This window comes from Vanellus vanellus (genome assembly GCF_965231255.1).
Source record: "Vanellus vanellus genome assembly, chromosome: 2".
Classification (NCBI taxonomy): domain Eukaryota; kingdom Metazoa; phylum Chordata; class Aves; order Charadriiformes; family Charadriidae; genus Vanellus; species Vanellus vanellus.
Window position 1 is genome coordinate 47,058,967 of NC_138906.1, and position 25,088 is coordinate 47,084,054.

The 25,088-nt window shown below is 38.6% G+C and overlaps 1 protein-coding gene across 1 annotated transcript in view; it reads right to left on the reverse strand.

The window, feature by feature from the left end:
* TOPAZ1 (testis and ovary specific TOPAZ 1) overlaps positions 1-23,699 on the reverse strand; it is a gene marked incomplete at both ends in the record, with an annotated part of 41,640 nt that extends 17,941 nt beyond the window's left edge. Inside the window, 8 exons of the mRNA XM_082499480.1 lie at positions 4,436-4,573; positions 5,276-5,346; positions 6,805-6,917; positions 9,225-9,286; positions 11,088-11,218; positions 13,593-13,660; positions 18,563-21,026; positions 22,532-23,699. Coding sequence (XP_082355606.1) covers positions 4,436-4,573; positions 5,276-5,346; positions 6,805-6,917; positions 9,225-9,286; positions 11,088-11,218; positions 13,593-13,660; positions 18,563-21,026; positions 22,532-23,699 — 4,215 coding nt within the window. The remainder of the gene's footprint in view (positions 1-4,435; positions 4,574-5,275; positions 5,347-6,804; positions 6,918-9,224; positions 9,287-11,087; positions 11,219-13,592; positions 13,661-18,562; positions 21,027-22,531) is intronic.
* Between the last annotated feature and the right edge of the window lie 1,389 nt (positions 23,700-25,088).

Below are 25,088 nucleotides of genomic sequence, written 5' to 3' on the forward strand. Positions count from 1 at the left end.
ATGAACACAGGAATCTTCCTATTTTATATCCTGTTTGTTTTCAGTTAGAGGTTCATAGGATCAAGAAAAAAAGAGAGTAACAAGTCACAAAAAATAAATATCTTTAGTGGATACGAGTCCAAAAAAGTTAATGAGTAAAGTGCACAAAGCTGAAAGAAAATTAGACAGAGAAACATAGTTTCCATAAAGACATGTTTTCGAATCCCTAATTTAACTGTGCAATTATTATCTATGCTACAGTCTGAAGTGTCATTCAAGCCAAACTGAATTTCCTGTAATTTCAATTTATGCCCTCTGTCTCTTGTCCTTTCACTGGGCACCACTGAGATGAGTCCAGCTTCATCTTCTTAACACACCCCCCCGCTCCCTCCCCCATCAGGTACTGATACACATTGTTAGGATCCCCCTCCCCCCCCCTTAAAAACTTTGGGGAGTCTTTAAAACACAGTCTTAATAGTTTAGTTTACTTTGCCTAATACAAAAGAAATTTTACTGTTTGAAATTAAAATCACCTTTTTTAAAAAATAAAAACTGGTAGCTTGTAGAACTTGCTGAGTTCAAGAGTATGCCAATTTTCAAAACATATGATGTTTTTATGAATTAAATCACTCTGTGTTCTGTGATCAACCACAACTGTGAAGAGTGTTAAATCCTAGTAAGTTGTGCCTTAAAGCATCAACCAGTTACTTAATGAAAGGAAGGCATATCTATTATGGGGAAAGGTATTTCTCTTCAAAAATTTTGGTAACGATCATCACTGGAAACATAGTACTAAGCAAGTGGACTATCAGTCTGCATAACAGTTCCTAAAGAGATTTATTTCCCCTCTATTTGATTAGATGACTTTGTTGCTGCTTTACCTGTCTTCCATTTATGTACTTTGGTGCCACCATGAGGTGCTTAGCCTATTATCATTTTTAAATGGACAGTTCTAAATAAATAAATAAATACACAAGCAAACAAAACCCAAAGTATACTTCCAGACTACCAAGAAATTTAGGCTAGGTTTGGTGGACAGAACAGTAAGCGTGCTGGAGTGCTGCACCACAAGTAAAATCAAATGGAATGGATTTTTAAAAGTTTTAGGCAAATAATTTAATTCTTTAATGAGTCTATATATAATGAAGCACTACAAACCATGATAATTCATACAAACTAGCTGAAAAATACTGATATTCACTACAGCCTGCCAAAGATATTTCAAAATTGAGGAAAAGGGAAAATGTCCCATACAAAATTGCTCTCAAATAATCTTAGTACTTTCAAAGGGATTACAAAACATTAGGAAAAAAAAGCAACAGCTCATTTTGAGACATAAAAAAGATAAGAGAAAACTTTAAGAAAAATAAAATCAAATTACACTGATGTAGTTTAAAAATTCTGACACAGTATATTTAAGATATCAAGGAGACGGATAAGCTCCTTTTGATGCTACCTTTTTTTTTTTTTAGTATTTATGTTCAACAGGTTCACCACAAGTTATTTTTCACATTTTGATTCTAATTTCTTACTCACTGACACCAATAATAAAATTGTACTCACACCAATAAGATGGTAGATAAGAAATAAATCTTGTAAGACCTAATGAGGACAAGTTTAGGCATTTGTTTTTGTTGAGTTGTTTTAATGTTCTTTTTTTTGCTTCCAAATGACTTGCAGAACCACCTAGGTCTTGGTTTCATACAGCCAATTCCAAAATCTTATTACATGACAGCACAATTAGCTTGCCTTGCACAGTTTTTGGAAGTGTTACGGATGATAATTTCCTTGTTAAATGGTTTGAAAACACATCTGCTTTGCCCACCAATGGAAAAGTATTTTTTCTTGCAAATATGAGAATTGTTGCTCCATTTAAGGAGATTACAGCACCTTTAAACAAACATGGCCCTGTTGCATAAAACTTGCAGAAAGTAACATACTGGCTTTTGACTTCAAGAATACATACAAAGTCTCGGTTTGCTTACAGGTCTCCAATACTTGGGATAGAAATGTCTCAGAATCTCCCCATTCTGCTACTCTATATAGCCTAATTCGTGTTCTTTTGCTGATGTCTGTTCTCTTTTAAAAAGTCTACTAGCTCAAAATTCCACCATTTTTTTTAACAAACTTTAAAAGACCCTGAGGGGAAGAATTTCTGTACGTTTTTTTGATCCATCAACCTCTGCTTCATCCAAAACTCTGAACTCTGAGATGGTGGAGTTCAGGATTCTGTGTGGAAGAAGTAGGATTACAACCCTGGACTTCAGGAGAGCTAACTTTGGCCTCTTCAAAGACCTACTTGGAGAAATCCCACAGGCAAAGGCTCTAGAAGGAAGGGGGGTGCATGAGAGCTGGTTAATATTCAAGCACCACTTCCTCCAAGTTCAAGACCTGTGCATCCCCAGGAGCAAGAAATCAGGCAAAAGAGGCAGGAGACCCGCATAGATGAGCAAGGAGCTTCCGGAAAAACTTGGGTGGAAGAAGGAGGTTTACAGAATGTGGAAAAAAGGACTGCCCACTTGGGAGGAGTATAGGAACATTGTCAGAGTATGCAGGCATGCAACAAGGAAGGCTAAGGCCCACTTGGAATTAAACCTGGCAAAGGATGTTAATGACAATAAGAAGGGCTTCTTCAAGTACATCAGTAGCAAAAGGAAGACTCAGGAAAATGTGGGCCCACTGCTGAATGAGGTATGTGCCCTAGTAACAGAGGATGCAGAGAAGGTGGAGTTACTGAATGCCTTCTTTGCTTCAGACCCTTGAGGTATGAGAGAGAGCCTGGAGAAAGGAAGACTCTCCCTTGATCAAAGAGGACTGGGTTAGAGATCATTTAGGTAAACATGACACCCACAAATCCATAGGACCTGATGGGAGGCACCCACAAGTGTTGTGGGACCTGGCAGGTGTTATTGAGAAGCCACTCTCCACCATCTTTGAAAGGTCATGGAGAACAGGAGATGTGCCTGAGGAAAGCTAATGTCACACTAGTCTTCAAAAAGTTCAAGAAGGAGGACACGGGAAACTACAGGTTAGTCGGCCTCCCCTCCATCCCTGGAAAGCTGATGAAACAGCTCAGCCTGGATGTCATCGCTAAGCATGTAGAGGAAAAGGTTATCGGGAGTGGTCAACATGGATTCACCAAGGGGAAATCATGCTTGACCAATCTGATAGCCTTCTATGAGGGCATGACCGGCTGGGTGGATGAGGGGAGAGCAGTGGACGCTGTCTACCTCAACTTCAGCCAGGCTTCTGACACTGTCTCCCATAACACTGGCATAGGAAGTGTGGTTAGATGAGTGGACAGTGAGGTGGATTGAGGACTGTCTGAATGACAGAGCTCAGAGGGTTATGATCAGTGGCGCAGAGTGCAGTTGGAGGCCTCTAACTAGTGGTGTTCCCCAGCGGTCAGTATTGGGTCTGGTCTTGTTCAACATATTCACCAATGACCTGGATGAGGGGATAGTGTACCCTCAGCAAGTTTGCTGATGACACAGAACTGGGAGGAGTGGCTGCCACACCAGAAGGCTCTGCCACCATACAGTGAGACCTGAAGAGGCTAGAGAGTTGGGTGGAGAGGAACCTGATGAAGTTCAACAAGGGCAAGTGCAGGGTCCTGCACCTAGGGAGGAATAACCTCATGCACCTGTAGAGGTTAGGGGTTGACCTGCTGGAAAGCAGCTCTGCAGAGAGGGACATGGGAGTCCTGGAGGACAACAAGTTGACCATGAGCCAGCAATGTGCCCTTGTGACCAAGAGGACCAATGGTATCCTGGGGTGCATTAAAAAGAGTGCGGTCAGCAAGTTGAGGGAGGTCATCCTCCCCCTCTACTCTGCCTTGGTGAGGCCACATCTGGAGTACTGTATCCAGTTCTGGGCTCCATAGTTCAAGAAAGACAGGGAACTACTAGAGAGAGTCCAGTGAAGGGCTACAAAGACGATCAAGGGAATGGAGCACCTCTGTTATGATGAAAGGCTGAGAGACCTGGGTCTGTTTAGCCTGGAGAAGAGAAGATCGAGATCTCATCAATGCTTATACATATCTAAAGGGAGGGTGTCAAGAGGATGGGGCCAGACTCTTTTCAGTGGAGCCCAGCGACAGGACAAGGGGCAATGGGCACAAACTAGAACACAGGAAATTCCATCTCAACACGAGGAAAAAATGCTTTACTTTGAGGGTGGCAGAGCACTGGAACAGGCTGCCCAGAGAGGTTGTAGAGTCTCCTTCTCTGGAGATACTCAAAACCTGCCTGGATACATTCCTGTCCAATCTGCTCTTGGTGAACCTGCAGGGGGGTTGGACTAGATGATCTCCGAAGGTCCCTTCCAACCCTTACCATTCTGTCATTCTGTGAAATTTACTCCCTTTCCATATATAAATGAACAAAGGAGATGTTGTTTTGTATTTAAAAAGCATTCACACTTACAATCTGTTCCTTTTTTCATTAAATCTCTTTACCTTTTCGTCTCCTTGTTCAGGAACATGCCAAAACCAACATTTTACTCTTTCACACCCACGCAAAGTCATGAAGTAAAATCTGCAATATTTACGGGGCAATTCAATCATCTCGAGGATCTGCTGGACTGAATGAGAAGCCTAAAACAAAATAAAATAAAAACAAGCAGAAAAATCTAACAGATAGTATATTTGAAAGCAAACATGCTGATTTTTTTGGAAATTTCAAAATACCTACAAATTATAAACAAAAGCAAAAAATACGCGATCTACAATTAAACCTTTGACACAACCCTCATCTCTATATTACATTTGCAGCATTTCAAAGCAGACCAGATCACTCCCTTGTCATGTCACAACAAAAATATGTCTTGAAGACCACAGACAGAAAGAATGCAAGAACTGCTAAATGACACGGACAATGAGTAGAGAGGAGGAAGAAAGGTGACAAACTCCTGCATGGCTCTGGGTAACAGTCTGGGAATTCTGGGGCATCAATTTCCTTTACCCTTTTTGAGTGCCCAGCATAATGGATAATTTATTCTGTCTTAAACATGTGAAACCTTGTCTGCTTTTCAGTTTTACAAAAACAATAAAGCAAAAAGCATTATTTGATTTTGCTTAAGCTGGAAATAGAAATCAACAAAGCTCCACTGTGAGTAGCTATCCCCTCATTATTGATTTTGTTCTCATAAATTGTATTTGCTCAGTTAATATCTTCAGAGGAGTAGAAACATAAACATACATAGATTATTTTTTACTATATATACGTAGAATTGTCTGAATATCCATAACAAAATGAGTGCCAAAGGATCAGTAATCATTAAGGATTTAAGAACTCACAACTGCATTTTTTTCCCTCTTCCATGGCTCCAAATCTCCATAATTTTGCAATGGCAGTAAAGTACTTTTTCCTGAAAATCTGTAATCTAAAAATTAGGATGAGGGCAATAAATGGAACAGGTAATAAAACGAATCATACTTAAATAACTCTCATTTATCTTATTTTCCTTTATATTTATAGTTCCTTCAAGTCACAGCAATGATTAATGAAAATTTGATTAATTTAATATAAAGCCAGTAATTTAAGCTACAGTTTTCTTAATTATTCTAAGATTCAGACTTTACGCAAACTTCAAGAGTAAGCACATTTAAGTTAAAAACTTCATTACTTTATCCAAGGTTTCTAATCTAACTTACAGAGATAAGAAAAGAAATAGAATAAAAATATCCAAAATTTTTAATTACAAAAGGAACCCCCCCGCACACTTTATCTGTAATCTTTCTATTCCCACATCACTAGCCATAAATTTAAACTATTTTTGCAGAATTGAAATAAAACTTTTCATACCCTATGATTTAAGCAGTGCAGTATCAAGCTTAAGCCTAACATCAGTTACTGGTTTCTTAACCAGGGAACTTGGTTTTAGAACTTTAATTATTATTGATAACAGATAATGTTAATGATAACAGACGTTATCATTATCAGATGTTATTGATAACAGATAATGTTAATGGAAGATAAAAGTTCAAATTTTCAACTCCATAAAGACTGGCAGTATAATTTGAAACTAAGCAAGAAACTCTGCCACTGATGTCAATTCAGGAGATCCATGTTTATGAACATCCATATTAACCAATAATTCTAAAAACATTAATTCCCAAAAGAGCTGTTGCAAAGAAACAGGATGCAGCATCTATCCCTAACTAATCAACTCCTGTTTTTCTCTATCTTGTACGGCAAATAAAACTACACATTTATGTATGGCTAAATGCCAGAGTTGTTATGTGCAGAGAAAAGAGAAGGAAACTTTGACTACAGTTCCATTACATTATGATTTCTCTGGCGGCAGAGACACTTAAAACACCGTCCCAGGTGTGAAATATACCAGGTCAAAATGAAGTGCTGCTTATTAAATCTAGATAATTTCCTTGATCCAGTCTAGTGAAGGTGGGAAAATCCCTTAGCCAAGTTTTGCTGACAGGTAACAACCAAGAAAATCTGCAGTCACATTCTCTGACCACAAATAAAGAAAAAAAAGTTACTTGCTAATAACATGGCTCAAACACAACATGTCAAAATACTAAGAATGCAGGCATTGTTGTACCATTAAAGTATCTGAGAACCATAAATACCAAGACAGAATGATTGCTATTTGACCCTATCAAACAAGATTCTGCTGAAAAACCCAACCCAAGAAACCTCACTAACCTGTCATATGAGAGCTTGCATTTTTGCTTCTGTGTAGGCAAACTAAAACAGATAGCAGCCAATGCCTTCAGGAATTGAAGAAATTCCTTAAGATTTTGCAGGTAAATAAAACACATATAAAAATAAATTCTGGAGGGTTAACCAATACAGCATACGATACCATTTGTCCTGGGTTTCATCACTGTAGCTTCACTGAGGACATTTACATTTGGGGCAGGTAATGGAAATCCTGATAGCGATTCACAGTTCAAAAGATTTTTGTATTTACAGTCACTGTTGAATATTAAAAAACAAAAACTTACTCAACTATATTAAGCAGGTGCTTCTCCCATACACTAAATGCCTAAACCCGAGGATTAACTGTATTAAAAGATGAGAATTTCTTCAACAATTTATACAACACTTAAAAAACTTGCTGTAAATTTAAATAGCTAGCAGTCCCAACAACTTTACTTTCATACCCCCATTGCCTGGTCCAATCTGATTATAATCTTATCTGAGATTATTCTGTTCTAAAGTGTAAGTACATGAAATACAATAAGTAAGTAGAAAAGGCACCCGTGAACCATTTCTGTTTTTTTTCACTATGCTGACACAAAGACTGAGACGATTTCTGTCACCTCTGAAGAAGCATCTACTTTTCAGTAGTCTGTTATGTAATATCTCCCAAAGAAGTAATCCACAAAGCTTTTGAAATTAAATTTGAAGAGCCCACTGTTTTCTTTCCTAAAAACTGACTCTACCCAGCAGAAGATTTAGGTGATTTCAGAGGGATCGTCAATTAAAGACACTTCTACCTTTAACTATTTCCAAATATGGACATTCCAGGTACTTAAACGACTAAAATGTGATGTTTTCCAAAATAAGCTACAAATATTGGTAGCAAAATACTTAGTGATCTCTTTCTTATTTGTAAATAAAGCCACAGAAAAAAATAATCCCCTTTCATGAGCTCTTCCTCCCCTTCCCACTTCAATTAAGAATCTAGGTTCAGTACAAAGGACATTTCAGCCTGCTTGCGCTTTGGAGACAGAAATAGATTTGCTATCCCCTATAAGGGACACATTCTAGCTATTTAATACTTCTCATAGCCAGGATAAGTCTTTCCTAAATTGCAGGCTGTTTTTAATATAGTTTGAAATAAGAATGCTATGGCAGAGAAGAATAAATTCTATCTAATAAACCCAAATTCTTCAATATCCATATTTATTTTTATTCTAGTCCATGTATTGCATTGGTGTCCGGAGGAAAAAAATCTGCAGATCTAGGTACTCAGAATTTTCAAGTTACCACGTAAAATTTTTTTTATGCTTCCTTGTGATGCCAGCCTCAGATCTGACACAACAGGATTTTCATAGCACCTTACCTTCAGGACAACATCTCAGCTCTCTTTTTAATCTAGACATGAAACTACACACAACTTTGCCAGGAACTGTAAACTATATAGCTCTACAATCTATTTTTTTAAGTAACAGCATCACTAGAAGTGGAGTTTGCTAAATAACAACAGTAAATATGTTTTCTTCTAGGTGAAACTTTGCAATGGTGACATTTTTGAGTAAAACTAGAGAGAATAGTTTGACTTCAAATGAAGGATTAAATGCCTCTTCTCTAACTGGAGAGAGTGCTGCATTTCAACAAAGGAAGTAATGCAGTATCACATGCACAAAGATATTTTATCTGGCATAATCTACTTATTCTATAGCATAAAGAACTATTTATGCTACTAAGATAAATTTAAACAGGTATTTTAGCAGAAGGAGGAGCTTGGAGCTCTCTAGTGGATTAATGAAAAGATGCAATATTCCATTTAACAGAATTCTGGTACACTTCAAGTCTGTCACAGAATTGTGACTAGTGCTGGAAATAAAATTCTATGCCAGCTAAGGTTTCTTGATTATTGTGAACATGACTCTGAAATATCTGTTATTTCTCTTCTAATTACTTCAGCATTCCATCAGTTAAGTATAATTTTTCTACAAAGTCTTATTCTGCTTCATTTTTGGGCTGATGTTGAATGAAAGTTTCTTAGTCTGACACTTTGTACGTACAATAAACACTGTAAGCAAAGCTTGAAGCTAGCAGAACAGTAAAGCACGTGCTTAACTCCACACGCCAAGTTTTTAAGTGTCTTTTTCTACTGCTGTTCAAGTATTTGTCAGCCTGAATTTGAATGAGATCTTTCAATTCTTTCATCAGTTTAGAACGTCCCAAGAGGCAGAAAAGAAAGCTGAAAGTTTCATAGATTTTTTTTTAAAGTTCTAAAGTGCTATTGTGGCTGGAAATGTATCTTATGCTATACCCACACTGAGATGCCAAGGAAAGACACTGGCATAAAATGGATATATTTTGTCACCAGCCAGAGTAAAGCAACCTCTGTTGTCCTGTCAGGCAATGACTATATTTGTCTTGTACTTTGCACAGTGAAATTATATTATTTCACATATTTATTTTTTTATCACAGTCACAACAACATAGAAAAACTGAGCTAAAATGCTGATGGTGTTTCAGCAACACATCACATTTCATTTGTACAGTAACTGGGGAACATCACAGGTTACATGAAGGACGCGTATATACCTTTTTTCAGCTTCACCCTCCTTTTCTTGTTTAACATCAGGCACTCCATCTGCAAACCTGAACTGTGAAGATATTTAAAATGTACTTTCAGATACAGCAAAGCACTACTAAGCCTTTTATGCTTTATACTACAGGCTTAAAACTGTTCGTGATGGTTGGAAGGTGTGATAAAATAGTCTTGACTGTAAAAACTGTAATTTGGACTGTACGGTTACTCTTAAACCATCTTTTTAAATGGACACACTGCCATTATACTCTGATCTTTAAAACTGTGATTTTAATTGGAAAAAAGGTGACATGATTGTCTTCACTACTCTTTGCTCCCACTAACAATCCCAGCAATTTTTAGGCCACTGCCCATTTTTAACTGCACCTGACACATGCATAGAAACCCACAAAAGACATTCCATCAGTTAATGAAAATGTAAAGCTGTACTGAGGAGAAATCAGCTTTTGGTCAGTTGTGGACCATGGTGTATAAGTAAAAAAGTCCCCAAAGATACTGAGAAAAAAAGACAGCGCCTAACGTATTTAGGGGTGAGAATCTGAAAGGACTGATATAGAACAAAGTCATGGAATCCTGGCTTTGTTTTGTCCATTATTCATGATGTAACTTGAACTTCACATTATAAAGCAAATTCATGACAGCCAAAGAATTAGACATGGACATGCCCTCATTGGATTTCCAAATTAGTTGTTAGTTTTAGTTTTTGTCCTTCTTGCAGCATTATTAGTTGGAAAAGACATCAAAAAAAAAAAAAAAAAGCCAACACCAAAAATCACCCCAAATGGTAGAATACTTGCAACGAATGTTCTTCTATTCCACTCCCTCTCCAGGTTGGCACAGCTAGTTTTCCATCTAGACAGAGCAATAAGCTTAGGGCTGTACCATGTATTTTGTGACTTAAGTTTGGTTAAGTTTGAGGTTTGGGTGAGATTAGTTGTTGTCCAACAGAGCACAGAAAAGCAGACATTAGGACACTGATTTTATAAAGCCACAACACTACAAAGTAGCCCAATTGGGACTGACCTGGCAATACTGCAACAAGTACTACACCTCCAGTAACCTATACTATCTGACAGACCCTTTTACCCTGCCTAACAGGTCAGGGAAAAAAATGGCACTGTTCACTTTGTGAATCATGTGTCAGCAGCCCCAATCCCATTTGCTGAAGGGAATGTTTCTATTCTGCTTTTAAATAATGATTTTGCCAGGGAAACTGATTCCCTACTGTTTGATTACTTTATCAATTACTTACCAGTTTTCAGCCACATGAATTTTACAGTTTAACTTATCCAGTTAAAAACATTATCCACTCTTGAAGTGGTGGAAAATGGTAAGCAGATATGTCTGAGTGGCAGTGAGATGTAAATTCCAATCCATTATCAAAGAAGTAAATTGTATAAAAACTTCAGCAAGTCTTAAAAGACCTAGACTTATTATCTAGGGAATGAGGACAGAGAGAGTAGAAAGGTCAGATAAAGTCAGTGAGCAAGAAAATGGCTTATCGCTCCCTCTGAACCGTCATGAAGTCAGTATGTTAATGTAATGGCTCTTCTGCCCAAGTAATGAGCCACAGAATTATTCTCTTCGGATGCGTGATGCCTGTGCAGCTGATGCAACAGCAGCTTGTTTCATTTCAAATTTGAAGATGAATTATTAGTGACAAATTAAAAAATACGTTCTGTCAAGCAAAACTTACATTGTCAATAGCACAGTAATCTATGAAACACTAATATTCTTTTTAATACAGGAAATTAAAAATGTTGTTGATAAAACAGCACTGGTAATTAAAATTATCCAATTACATGGACTATAATTTTTTAAACTATTTAGTGACAGAAAGCATGATTTCTCAGTACCTTTTCATCCACGTCACAGCTCTTTAGAAGTTCATCTAGTTCTCTCAGTTGCTCATCTTCAAGAAAGTCTTCAGTAACACCTCCCAAAGGACTGCTTCCTCTAGAGGAGTTGTGGGTTTTAATATCTGTAGCTGAAAATGTATAAACACATTACTTTACGTGTTTCCCATGCTACAAGACAACCGAGCTTTTATTTCCTAAATATTATGAAGCCTTAATACTAATGACTTTTAAGAATTCCTAGGACTTTCTAAATATGAAATTTATATGTAAAATTACTTCACCTTTAAAGCATAAACTATTTCAAATAAATATTAAACTGAATCTGCAATTAAAATTCTATCCAAGCTATATGTTCTGTAATAGTCCCTGTAGAACAGTACAACAGGTTTATTTATATAATACTGAATTCAGTATTTTAGAAATAAATTTGGTTAAGCTTTGTTATTAAAACACAGGCAAGGATAGGTATGATAATTTGCTAAGCAAATAAAGACTTAGTCTTTGCTGGAGAAGGGGATATGCTAATCGTAATGACACAATGCAACCCTGAACTAAATATAGATAGCTCTGAGAAACTCCAAATTCCTGTAATACAGTAAACTCAATGAGAATCCAGTGTCAGGAAATTTCAGCACCTTTTGCAGATGCAACAGGAAATGAACACAACACCTGACTGCAGCTTTCTGAAGCAGCTGTTTATGTACAACAGAAGAGCTCTACATAGAAAAGAAATTCACTATTTCATTAGAGCACATGAATGAATTTCAACTGCACTGTATTGTCCAGATACAGGAAGAAAGGATCAGATTATTATTGGAAAGGCTTTTATCTTCTAGTCACTGGTCTCTGTATGATCATCAGTACAAGACACATCTGCGTGAAGACAATGTACATAAGATTTCCACCTGAAATATGAAGAGGATTGATGTCATCCAGAATACCTTGACTGCAGTATTTGTTGCCCTTCTTAGACTGTGAAGCCACTGAGACAAACAGCCATGAACTCACTAAGTAACACAAGACATCAAAGCAGTAATAGTATTTCTAAATAAATACATAAATTGTCAGTAAGTACCAAAAACATGCACATTTCTTTTGTTCTGTACAGGTCTTTTTAAAAAGTCATACATCAAACATAAGTTGCCATATGCATATTAATCTAAGAGTGTGATGTGATCCTAAGCTTCTCAGATCTGGGAAGAAGGACCTACTTAAACCTTTTTCTTTATTTGAAGCACCAGAAAAAGACTCAAAGACTTTAAACCTCAAATTTTGTTAGAACATGAAAGAAACCAACAAACAGTCTAAGAAAATGCATAAGTTACTAAACAATATAGGACTTGCTCCCAGGTTTGGTTTCAATCATCTCAGTACTGCAGATGCCAGGCCACAGGCCCCTTTGGCTCTTTACATCACCAGAGGCCTGTGTACTTTCTCCCTACTCTTCCTCAGAGAACTTGTGTCTATTTCTTCGTGTCTAAGCTCTTAAACCCACGCTACCTTTTATTTTGCCTTCTAATCACTGAAGCCTGAAACTTTCTCTCTCCCAAAGAGTCACTATTCACACCTTTTTCTCCAGGAGGCTGCATCTGCCCAAACCACTTACTCTTTCTACACGAACATAACACATTAATACAAAAAGCACAAGAGGTAGTGTCACAGTCAGTTTTCCAGCCTGTAGCAAAATCAATACATAATGGCAGAGTGCCAGACACCAGAAAGGGAAAACACTGAGAACCTTCAAAACCAGACTCAGCACTCTGTGCCTTCACCAGTGTCTCAGTAAAGCGCTTCTGTTCAAAGTCAAAATCCTGTTCCTCCAACCTATTTAGCAGAAACTTTCACATCAGATATACCTTGCATAGCAGGTCTGTACATAAGCTGTAGAAAACAAAACAAATCACATTCAAATGATGGCTAATGGGACTGTTCTGCTTAAAACAGGAAGAAAAAAACATTAAGTCAGAAGTATCCTTTCTAAAAAGAATAAGCATCCTTAAAGACCAAAATAGTTTGTCAGAGGAATGTGCATAGCATATGCAAAAAACGGTAGTACAACCTGGAAAAAAAACTATTATAAAATTCTGTCTGTTGACCAACACAAGAGAACAACTGAGTGAGATTATGAGTCAGACTCCAAAGCAGTATCACAGTACTGGAGTGTCTTACTATCATCTCATCAACTAACAGAATTCCTTGCCTGAAGTATCAGAGAGCTGTTAAACAAACCACAAGCAAAACCCCAAAATGAACCCCAGTACTACAAACAGACAAGTACTACAGAGAAATAGATGTTCCCTGTAAGGCTCAGGTTTGTACCATTTCAAAGATATCCATTTTGTATGCACTGGGAAACAAATCGCTTTTACAATAAAATATATTACCAAACTGGCAAGTCCCCTTTTTATGTGGAAAGTAGAAAACCTAGTTTTTGGCACTGAACATCTTTGTGGTTACTTTCTTCTCTTGATTACACATTCAAAAATATCAAAAAACTCTTACCTTTTAGCACCCAATCACAGGAATTTTCAGTATCATTTGACATTCCAGATTCTTGTATGGTAATGTGTCTGTTTTGAACAGAAATTGTATTTAAGACTTCCATCTTGCACAAAAGCAGAATGAATCTAACGAGTTATGTAAAATTAAAGTTCTCAGTAATACTTTTAGCTATGGACAGAAACCTTACATACAACACACTGTTGTAAGATTGTTCTTCACTCTCTCTTTTGGCTTTCTTATGTGCATCTTTATAGATATACACTTAATATTTCAAGTAAAACCAAGACACTTCAAATCCCAAAATTTGTCAGTAAAAGCTCATTATCTCATTTCACCTTTGCCTAAAATACTGAGAAGGGAAATCTTCTCTGTAAGGCAAATTATGGAAATAATGTGCTAATGAGCCAATTCATCAGTTTCTACAAAATGTGATTTATAGTAATTTCATATTCAAGGCAATTTGCATAACAATGAATCTCAAAGAGTAAGAAAAACCTTTGTTCATAGAAAGATACTCACTTCACCTATTTTAAAGATAAGTTGGTGAAAAAAGAAGTATTTCTCCTTAGAAAAGCTCACAAGGTAAAAATACATACTAAAATGTTATATATACAATATATTAAATAACAACATCATTACAGATGGTGAATGACACCAAGTATAATGAGAGCAAGCTGCCTAGCAAAATGGAACAATGAAAATTTGCAACAACCTAGTGGAAATGAAAAAGTTCCCGGGTATGCGTAACTTGGAACTATACAAACATTCAGGCACAGATATCTACATATATACAGGAGATACATTAAGAATCAGAGTTTAAGTTACAGCAAGTTTGCAGAGACGAGGCGTGTTTTTACGTGACCCAGAGTCAGGGTCTCTGTAGGCTTATTTCCTCTCTCCCCCACATTTTATGTGAAATGTAAAGTTTGAGTGATTTTTGCCTACACCAACAATTGACTTTCTTTTTTGTAAAACTGCAGTGTAGACAGTTCCAGAAAGCTGTCATCTTCATAAACTTTACTTAAAACCGAAAATATTTAACACCATCAAGAGACTGAAATCTTCATGTTCAGGTCAAAAGCCACTTCCAGATCTTTACCAGATTCTACTAATTGTGTAGTTGCAGAAGCACTTTACAAGTTCTTGTAAAGAAGGTGCCTAAAACACATACAGAAAACAACATTTATTACAGTACTTGGCATTTGGTCACCAGTCTGACAAATCTAGCAGCGCTGAAAGAACAAGAAGCAGCCAACACATTGTAAAGATCTAGAAATGGATACAGACTAGACCATGTCAGAATGTGGAATGCTCTTGCATGCTGCTGCTGATTAAGTTTAAACAAATCTCTCTTTACAGTACAAGTTACACAAACCACAGTGTTCAGCTTGCTATTTTGCGCATGAAAACTTGATTCAAGTTTAGGCTTTTTATTCAAAAGAAAAACAGTAAAATGCAGAAGTCTCCTAATAGCAAGAATGGCTGCTGATGCACTTTCAAATGTATCCACTGAACCTACTAGTTCTGTTGGGATGAAAAGACACAGCGGATGCCACCTAGAGTCAAGTGTCTAGATTCGCTACGTGAAAGAAATACTTCAGCTGATTGACTCAAAAACCTGTACTGTTAGGAGTCACTTAGGGGTAGGCAACAGAAAATGGCAAACAGAAGTATATGTGAAAACTGAGTTTCACTGCCCCATTCATGCTCCAGGTCCAGAATACTTTCCTTGTGACTGGCAACTAATGCCTGGCAGTGATCAGCACTCACTCTTCTCTTCTTAAAACGCAACCACTAGAGGAATAACCAGTCCTGCTCACCCTAAAGGTCAGAGCATGCTATCTGAATCATACCATTCAAGACACAGAAACACAGAGCCTTTTCTGAATCTTCCTGGATTAAGAGACAGGACCTGTTTGTCCTACTTACTCAGAGACATCAGTTCTGGGCGTGTGCAGAAGCACAGTAACAGTAGTTAGGAAACTTTAAGTCAGAGAGATGGATAGCAAGGTTAGGTGCCTCCTTGGTTGTTGGGTGCTTTGCTAGTTTGCTTAAAAAAGAACACAACACACAAGCCTTATAAACACGTTTTTGTGCTTAAATCCACAGCTCAAACTAAACGAATCCACACTAAAGTGACCCATCCACAGTGGCTAACAGCTGCCAGTGAACACCAGGCTAGTCAGTTACTGAATTAACTCGTACATCCTTTACACAGTTTCAGTGATTTGGTTTCAGTATAAAACTTGAATAAAAAGTATTACTTCATTATAGCAACTGTCATTTTGACAAGCTGCTAGATCTCAGATTTTTGTGGTTGGAAGAACAGCACAAATTAAGGCACCAATCATTTCCTTTATAATTACAATTTAAATGCTATTAAGCTCAAAAGTAACACTCAACAAATTTTAAAAAGCTTTTTAAGAACCTAGTTATAGCTAGCAGAAATACAGTTCCTACTGCTCTGTACCTATGCCAGACTAAAAGACCCAGGAAGTAACGTAATGAAGTCCATCCCCATGCGTATACAGACTACAACAGTTTTAGCAAAGATCCAGATTCTTTCTATCATCATCTGCCTGCTCTTATTAATCTGAAGGGAAATAATAACAAAAGCTATGTAATGATACAGTTAAAGAAAACATTTAGTAACAACCACCATGTGCAGCCAGTAAGTGCTTGCATTGCTCTTCTACCTAAAATCACCTAGATTACATTCGAGTGTAATAGCTAACATTAACCAAATGTTAAACAAAGCATACATATGAACTAATACGTATACAAGTTAGAGATGGTTTCCAGTAATGCAGTTCTAACTCCCTGTTCTATGTGGACAGATTGAAGTGGTGTTACAAAATAATAGTTCAACCAAGCAAAACTTGAGTATGCATAAAGTAAGAAGGCAAACAAGAAAACATATACAATAGTCTAGAATATCTTCAAAGAAAAGAAAGGACATTAACAGAAACAATATTTTATTTTAAAATACGTAGTAATGTAAGCGTAACGCTACCAGCATAATCACTTTTTTTTGGTTGGCCGAACAAAGTTGAAGTCCCAGTTGTATCTGGTAAATACTAACAAAATAAAAAACAACAGTATGAACTGGCCATTCTTAATATTATCTGGTGATTCCATAAGCTACCTTGATAAAACTGTGATAAGGTTTTAATATTCTCATCTTCAGTTCATTAATACGTTCCTGGCTGTTACCAACTACAATTAGTCACTGCCTAATGAACTTTGCATCAAATTATAGAAGGTAAAAAGTAAAACCAGACAATTTTGCCAGCTTCTTTAGCAAATGAAGGGGATATTCTAAGAAATAGGAACCATGCAGTTTTATTTTCCTTGGTTGATGGCAAGCAAATTCAGCAGATACCAGGAAGAAAGCTGAAATATGACTTCAAACAAGTTCAGTTTTCATCTATCTAATGGTTGTGATAATATTACTCTAACTCAATGTCACTACTAATTAAAGGGAATATTTGTGTTCCCTACAAAGTACTTACAAGATCCAACAAAATTTTCAGTTAGTATTTATATAAATGGCAAACTTTACACTTGTGTACAGGCTGTGGACGTAAAGGGCTCAGAAATGCTAGCCTTCCATTCTGCACAACAGCTGTCTGGACAGAGTCAGTTGGAGACCATCACTGAACAGCAGTTATTACCCAGGGGTAATATACAGTGAATACTCATTCTGTTATACGGTGTATATGAGATACCATATACACTGTACACAAAATGAATACTCATTCTAATAAATTTACTGTGATACAGCCCAGCTTCTTCTTAAGAAATTAGATGCTCCTACTAAAGACTTGCCCTGTTCCTCAGAGGCTTGTTTTGGCAGAGGTTTTATTGTACTAACATCTGAAAGTTTTATATTCTTATGTCTAAAAAATTTTTCAGCACCCCAGAGAAGGTTCCTTTTCTCTTTTGAACATGGGTTTAATGAAGGGGAAAGGATAAGGAGGGTAAAAAAAAAAAAAATTAATGCAGTTGGTACAATGTTGAAAATAATTAAAACATTTAAAATAAGGATAACATAAAGCCACCCAGAAAGAGCAGAGGAAGAAAATTAAAACACCCCTCCCAATAAAAGAACCCTAATCTTCAGAGGAAAATCTTGTACTATTTCTATCTAAGCTTTATGTTTTTCTTCATAAGATGAAAAAACTAATCTTAAACCTCATTTATCAAACACAAGAATCAAAGCTTTAAGAGAAAACAGACTAGAAAGTTGACAAGTTAATATATCCCACAAAGTTCTACCACTTCTTTTACAAAATTTCATTTATACTTTAAACTTCTCTTCCTCCTTCAATGGCTTTTATCATCGTCTCAAAACCCAGAAAAACATTAATGCCTAATAATTTACATCAGGAACTTGCTGAATGAAGATGCAGGATCATAAACATCTATAACTTGTTAGCCAAAGTACAGATTTGAAAACTATTCACATGTGTGGGGATAAGAGAAAAGCGGGGAAGGAGAATGGCAGAATGGAGTACTACTGTAGAGACAACCATTTAGTCATATAGATCCAGCAAAAGAATAAGCTACACCTAGAAAGTAAAAAGTATTTCTAAGTATCGTACCACTTTACAACTAAAAAACTATCCTCAAAAGGATATCTGCTATCTTAAATCAAGTTAGGTATTTAACAATATTAAGTTATTTATTAAGAATATTACTCTTAATTAGCTTTGTTTATACTTTCATATTTCACTTCACTTGCTTCAGGACTATGTTTTCCTTTGATTCAGTTTATCCTAGCTCTTATGAAGAACAAATTAATTTATTTGCTTTCAGAATACTGTCATACCTCAGTCAAATTTTGACATTTCAAATCAACACAGAAATTAGTGAAATTCTGTAAGAAAGTTTGACCACTACAACCAAAATATATTGATATGAGAACAAAGTACTTAGGATTATTGTAATAAAAAGAATTATATGCATACCTAAAATTATCATCTAATGAATCTTTATTTTCTGACATAACGGGATACTCAGGCTTAAGATCCTGCTTTTCATCTTTAATGCAGATGCTAGTACAGGACGCCTTCACAGGACCATTTTCATAGTCTGCAGGTGCGAGCTCCTCTTCATCATTGGTTCCAAAAAGGTCGGGGTCATCCTGAATTACATCAATGACAAGAACATCTTCTTTGTATGCTTCAAGAATATCTGGAAATTTTTGACTTTTGTGTTGTAAAAGATTCTCTCTTGATTTGCTACCATCATTTACTTCTAATGCAACGGGGTGTTCAACTGCATTCCAAGAATGATCAGGAAAATTAGGTTTTAGTATACATTCAGTACCATGAATATCAGACACAGATGATTCTAGTCGTCCGTCCAGAAAAGGATGTGGATAAAAAGAAAAATGTTCAGGGAGCACAGACGCCTCATTTGAAAGCTTTTCAGGGCTATCATGCTTAAGGTCCTTACTGTTGATCTCAACTGCTTTTTTCTTCATGGAAGCTGTAGATGTAGCATCACTTGCAACAGAAAGAGGCTGCAGCTCAGAATTTACCAAAGAAGTCTCTTCACCTGTTTTCTGCCTTCTTGAAACACTAGTGCTGCCAAGAAGCTCTAGTGGACTGCAGGTTTTTCTTTCAAATGAATGGACAGATTCCAGTTTCCTGGGTTCAGGTTTGTTTCTGCATAAAGGAATTTTAAATTTTGTCAGGTTTCCAGTGTTTAATACTTTCATTAGCTTTAAATCAGAAAATTTCTGGTTCACTACTGATGCTTCGTGGCTGAAGCTCATTCTGCTTTTTTTACCTGTAGGTGTACCATTCTGGACTGTCACACACAGGTTTCTTTTTGTTACAGCTCCTTGATTTTTATCTTTCTGTTTTGTTGTAAAACCCAAGGTTGCTTTAACTTCTTGCACATCATCGTGGCTAAAAGCCACAACACTTCTATCCATATTAACTGGTGATTCCACATTTTCATTGTTTATTCTCAAAGTCTCATAAATATCCACAGAAGAGGATTCTGGTGTTTCAAGTGAAGTCAGACATTCAGTATTTGGATCCGTTATTTTATGTGTAGATTCTTTGCTAATTTCTGCCAATGACATATGCATATCCAACTGTCTCAAATTCCCAGTCACAGCACTGTTTCCTACAGCTTTAACACTGCTTTTATCAGAGGATTTCTCAAAGGCAGCCCTCAAAGGTCTTTTTCCTTCTGTGATGGACCCATGATTTTTACAAAACCATTCAGAAGTCCTGGCACAAGATTCAAAAGGCCAAACATTTTTACCAGTCATAGGTACTGCTCTCTGACAGGTAAACTGCTGCAATTTCATATTAACTTCATTCAATTTTTCATCCATGCTGCTTTTGTGACAATTAGAAACAGCATGGACCTGAGCAAGCACTCTCAGGCTACCTGAGGCAGCAGAATGATGTGCCACACTGTTTGAATTTTCTTCTTTTACTATTACAGAGTGCTCAGATATCTTCTTAAAGCCATCTCCAAATGCAAGTAATTTGGCACTATTATTTCTCCAGACTGATGCTTCATGAGTATTTTTTGCTATATGAAGATTTGATGTATGATCACATGAACCTGACAGAGTAACTTCTTTACTATTTAGTCCTAAGACTGCAAAGGAGCTTGACATGGGAACTGCCACTTCTGTTTGTAACTCACACTCACTGCGTTCATTAGCCATGTCCATCAAAATATTCTGCCCTCCCGATTTCTCAGTGATTTTCATCTTTTTTCTAGGCTTTCTACCAATATTCCACTTTTTTCCCCTTAAACATATACTGGTTTTACTCTGACAGCATGAAAAACACCGTTCCCCGTTTTGAGTTTTTTCTTCTTTATTAAACAATAAACCACCTTTTATGGGTGATTTCTTATTTTGCATTCTACTAGTGCTGCAATTCATATCACACTGTTCTACAGTACCATCAGGAAAAACATAATTTCTTTTATTCTGGGCTACATGGAAGAATCCACTTAATTTACAACTGCTGGTAGTTCCACTAGCTGAAGACTTCACAAATGTATTGATGTAACTACAGGCCTCTAATTTCACAAACGGATTCTTTTCTGTTGCACAGGGCAAGCCGTTACAATGGTTTAGGGCATTTCTGTAATGTTCAGCATCACATTTTGCAGATACGTTTCTGACTTTTTCAGCTGTAGTCACACTAAAACTTTGCAAGCACTTGATTTGATCAATTCTGAGTTTCCTTTTTTTATACTGCACACCGGACTTTTTTGTTACAGAATGGCACAGAAAGCTCTTGCTTTGAGTCCCACCTAATGTAGCAATTGTAGGAGATTGAGAGTACAGAGGATCCTCTTCCTGAGAATCTTCTGATCTGTTTCCATTTGTCTTAAGCTTCTTCACAGCCTGTGTAGTGGAGTTTTGCTCAATTGCTTTCCATTTTTCCTTTGCTGATTAAAAATAAAAAAGTGTCATTAAAGAATACGCTAAGGGAAAAACACTACCCTATCGCAGTATTTTATAAAGAGAACAAAAACCATTCAAGGCTACTACAGAACATGACACTGTGGAAGACTAAAACATTTCTGTGATGTTTCACCTTTTTTTTTTTCCTTTTCAGTTGAACACTAATAGCACACTTAGAGTAATAAATGATGTTTTGTCTTAAGAAAATGCAAAGATGAACAGACTTTAAGGCGTCAAAGGGACATCGGAAGTTGTATATTTAAAACATAGGTGAAAACCAAATTGGAGCAAGTCTGGCAAGAAAATGCAAATGCTGTTTGCACATTCAGCCTTAAAATCTTTTGTTTATACAGCAGATTCCCTGTAATAGGAAAGCTTGTTTATAAGCATATAGTAATTTATTTCAGATATATAGTCCAACCAAATGTATCAGACTGTTCAAGAAGATCCAGGAAAACCACAGGACTTGCATTTTTATAAAGTACTACTTTTTATTTAAGAGCAAATACAGATTATGTAAAAAACTACATCTGAAAATTTTGTCTGGATAATGGACTCAAGAATGTACTAGTAGAATGTTGGATTTTTTTAGATCTTAGTTTTCAAAGTAAAAAGATGCAATTTTAATACCTCAGTTTTTCAGAACATTGTTTCTAGATAAAATATTTATTAATAATAACCCACAATAAATATTTTTCATTTGAATGTACCAACTTTGAAAGTAAAAACAAAAAAAAGTCTTTAAGGCCATTGTCCTGAAAAAAAATGAAAGTTTTAAAAATCCTCTTTCAAAATTGTTCCAGTTTGATACAACGCTCTCTAAAAACACCAAAATACAATCTTTGTTTCTACACCTTTTAGGATTTTGCAGAGTAACAACTAAAAAGCAAAAGTTCTGGAAACAAAACCCAGCACCCTATAAAGGCAAGCACTAAAACAAGACAGCATGATACATATGAAAAAATAATCAAATAATACACAGATGAATCAAGAATTGACTGTCTTTTGTTTTGGCTTTTCTGAAACTACCGCCTTCTTTACTGCTTGTGCCTGACCTTCTATGCATAAATCAATAGACCATATTTCAGGGGGAAAAAAATTTACTTGGGGCCTGTTGCTGCTGATACCCCTTCCTCCTCCCACCCCCCAAAAGGATATGTGGTCTCCTCTCTGTGCAAAATAACTGCTTTTCTTCTTCAAGGAAAGCATTTCCTCTTCCTAAAAATCTGTTTTCTTCTAAGATTGGTTTCACATTATTCTAAAGACACCAATTCTTATCTCTACACTTGTTGAGCTAAGTCAGCAGCCACCCACTTTTAAGATAGAGTACAGGTCACGCCTTCCTGCCCCCATGACTTTGTCCCGCACACACAACTGCAAAAGAAAAATTAACTCATTTTTTCACCTTCTAATGTGGTCTTACTACAGCACCAGTCCCTTGTCCTGGGAGCTCAAATTCTGCACCCTACAATGAGGCACAAGTGCTTACCACTTTCCTGCAGGCTGCCTGCTCCTTTCTGAGGGTTTGAGCTCTGCTGCTCTTCTTTCGTGCAACAATCACACACCTTTCCTCTTGCTGTTGGCTGTTCTTGGCTACTTAGACTCTGTAGCCGCTGCGATACTGGTGTTTTTCTGGCCCTCTTCCTCAGACTCATGGCTCCTTCCTTGGACTCTGATGGACACTGTGTGTGCAGTTCTAGCAAGGCAGATGTAACCCTCTCTCTGGGACCTTGTAGCTTTGGTTTCATCAAAGATGTCCCACCTTTCTTGCTCAAGCATCTGTTTCCTTTCTCCTGTGTCCCTGGCCTTCTTGATCCAAATAAAGAACACCCATTGAACTTCTCTGGCACATCTACCTCTTCCTGAGGTTTTGGTTCAGACAAGGATTCCTGAGCCTCCAGATTCATATTAAGATCTGGGATTTGCATTTTCAGTATCGTTACAGAGTCAGTGGTTTTCATTTCAGTACTACATGTGCCCTTTCTGGGTTGCAGCACCTCTGGTTCCGGCAAACAGGAAACACCTCGTCTCTCTGCACTCTCAATTTCCTCCTCTGAGGATGGGATTTGTAATTTTATTTCCATAATTTTTTTTCCTGAGCTACCTGAACTCTTCTGAAAACCTGAGACATTCAGTCCTTCTGAGCTATGTTCTTTCCTTTCAATCCCTGCCGAGAACTTATTTTGCAAAGTAGTTCCTGAGAAAAGTAGCTGTTGACCTTGTCCCGTCCCTCTCCTTACAGTCTCTTCCCAGCACGCTGCTGCAGCCATTGTTGCTGCCTGCCAATCTTCACACACAGCAGTGTCTGAAATTGGCAGAGCAACACCCTTCTTGCTTCTGGCAGCCCTCCTACATTGTCTCCCCTTGTTTTTTTCACCTGGAAGTTTCTGGCTACCCTCACCTTGCTCCTTCTGCAAGGGCGTAAGAGGAACAAATTGCTCACAGGGAACGCTGGAGGGGATGGCAGGTTGCACGCAGGAAGATAAGGGCTTCCCAGCTTTTCTCTCTGGTGCCAGGTGAGGACTTGGCTTGACTACTGACTTCTTCCCTGGCTCACATCCTACCTGCACACCCAGAGAGCTCGGCTTGGTCATCATCCTGTTAGCCGACTTCACCTCACTGACAGCCACCACCTTCCCTGACCTTAACTGTGGCATCGCAGAAGCCTAGAGACAGCAACAAAATCCACTCACCAGGGCACTTTTAACAGCACTCCAGCTAGCCCAGCACCCAAGGCTGGCACAGGCCCGACCAGGAGGGGAGCACAACCTCCCTCAGCCAGGGGGAGTCCAGCCTGACAGAAAGCCTGGGGAAGGGCCTGGGGAAGGCCCACGGCTGGGGAAGGCCCACGGCCACCAACCAGCCCCCACCCACCCGCCCCACCCGCCCCCCCCGCACCAGCCCGGAGCAGCCCCTCACCGCGGAGAGGGAAGGAGGAAACACCCCCGAACCTCCCCCGCCTCAGGGACCGCGCCGCGGCTGCCCCTGCCAACGCAGCCCGCCGCCTCCCGCGCCCACCCCCGTGGCACCAGTACCCCCTCAAGCCACCCCCGCGGCACCAGTACCCCCTCAAGCCTCCCCCGCGTCCCCCCTCCCTCGCCCCGTCTGTAGTCCACCGATCCCTCCGTCCCTCGACGCTTCGTCTGAGCGCCGCCTGCCCACAACCCGCCTCTCGCACAAAGGGAAACGGGGCGGAGGTGGTGATAATGGCGGCGCGGCCGGCGCAGGCGCAGAGCGGGAGACGGCCGAGGGCGGTGGCGTGAGGGAGGCTCCGCGGCGGGGCGAAGGGAGGGCTGAGAGCAGCCGGGAGTAGCGATACTCACGGGCAGGAGGAAAGGGGGAGCCCTCGCCGCCGCCGCTTCGCTGTGCTCATCCTCCTGCCGGCCCAACTGTGCCGCCTTCATGGTGGAAACCGCTCTCCTGAGGCGGGGCCGATCCCAGGGGTGGCAAACGCTGGTCCTTTGGCAGCAGAGCTTGGCGAGGCGGTGTTTTTTGGGTTTTGTCTGTGGAGCCTTTGTGCCGCTGTCTTGTTGCCCTATAGCCCCGTGACGCAGCGGCTGCGGGGTGAGAGGCCGCTGCTGCAGCCCAAGGTAGCGGCGTCCTGTGTGGAACTAACTACCAAACCCTCCAAAGCCCCAAATGTCGGCAAAAGCTCCACTCACCCAGAGCTGAGGGTCAAGTAGGAAAAAAACCCTAAGACTGCCGAGCTCCACCAATTTCATTGGGTGTTTCAGCCACCTCAGTGAAGCAGCATCGCCTCCTTTGGCCACAGCACTTCGGAGGCCCTCCAAAATTGAGGGGCGATGCACTTGTTTCCATAACAGTAGCTTATGTAAAGTTCATATTTGAAATAACACAGTTTTTCAGGACTGGAATTAGGGGGGGGGAAAAGCTCAAATGGTTAGGCTATATAGTCAGAAAACAGCCAGAGCTGGTGTTTGGGCTTCAAATGTGGTGATAGTTAACACGAGTGGAGGACACCAAAGCTTCAGGACCATTCACTGCATGATAGAGTGAGCACGTAGAAGTTAGCTTACAAAAATCAT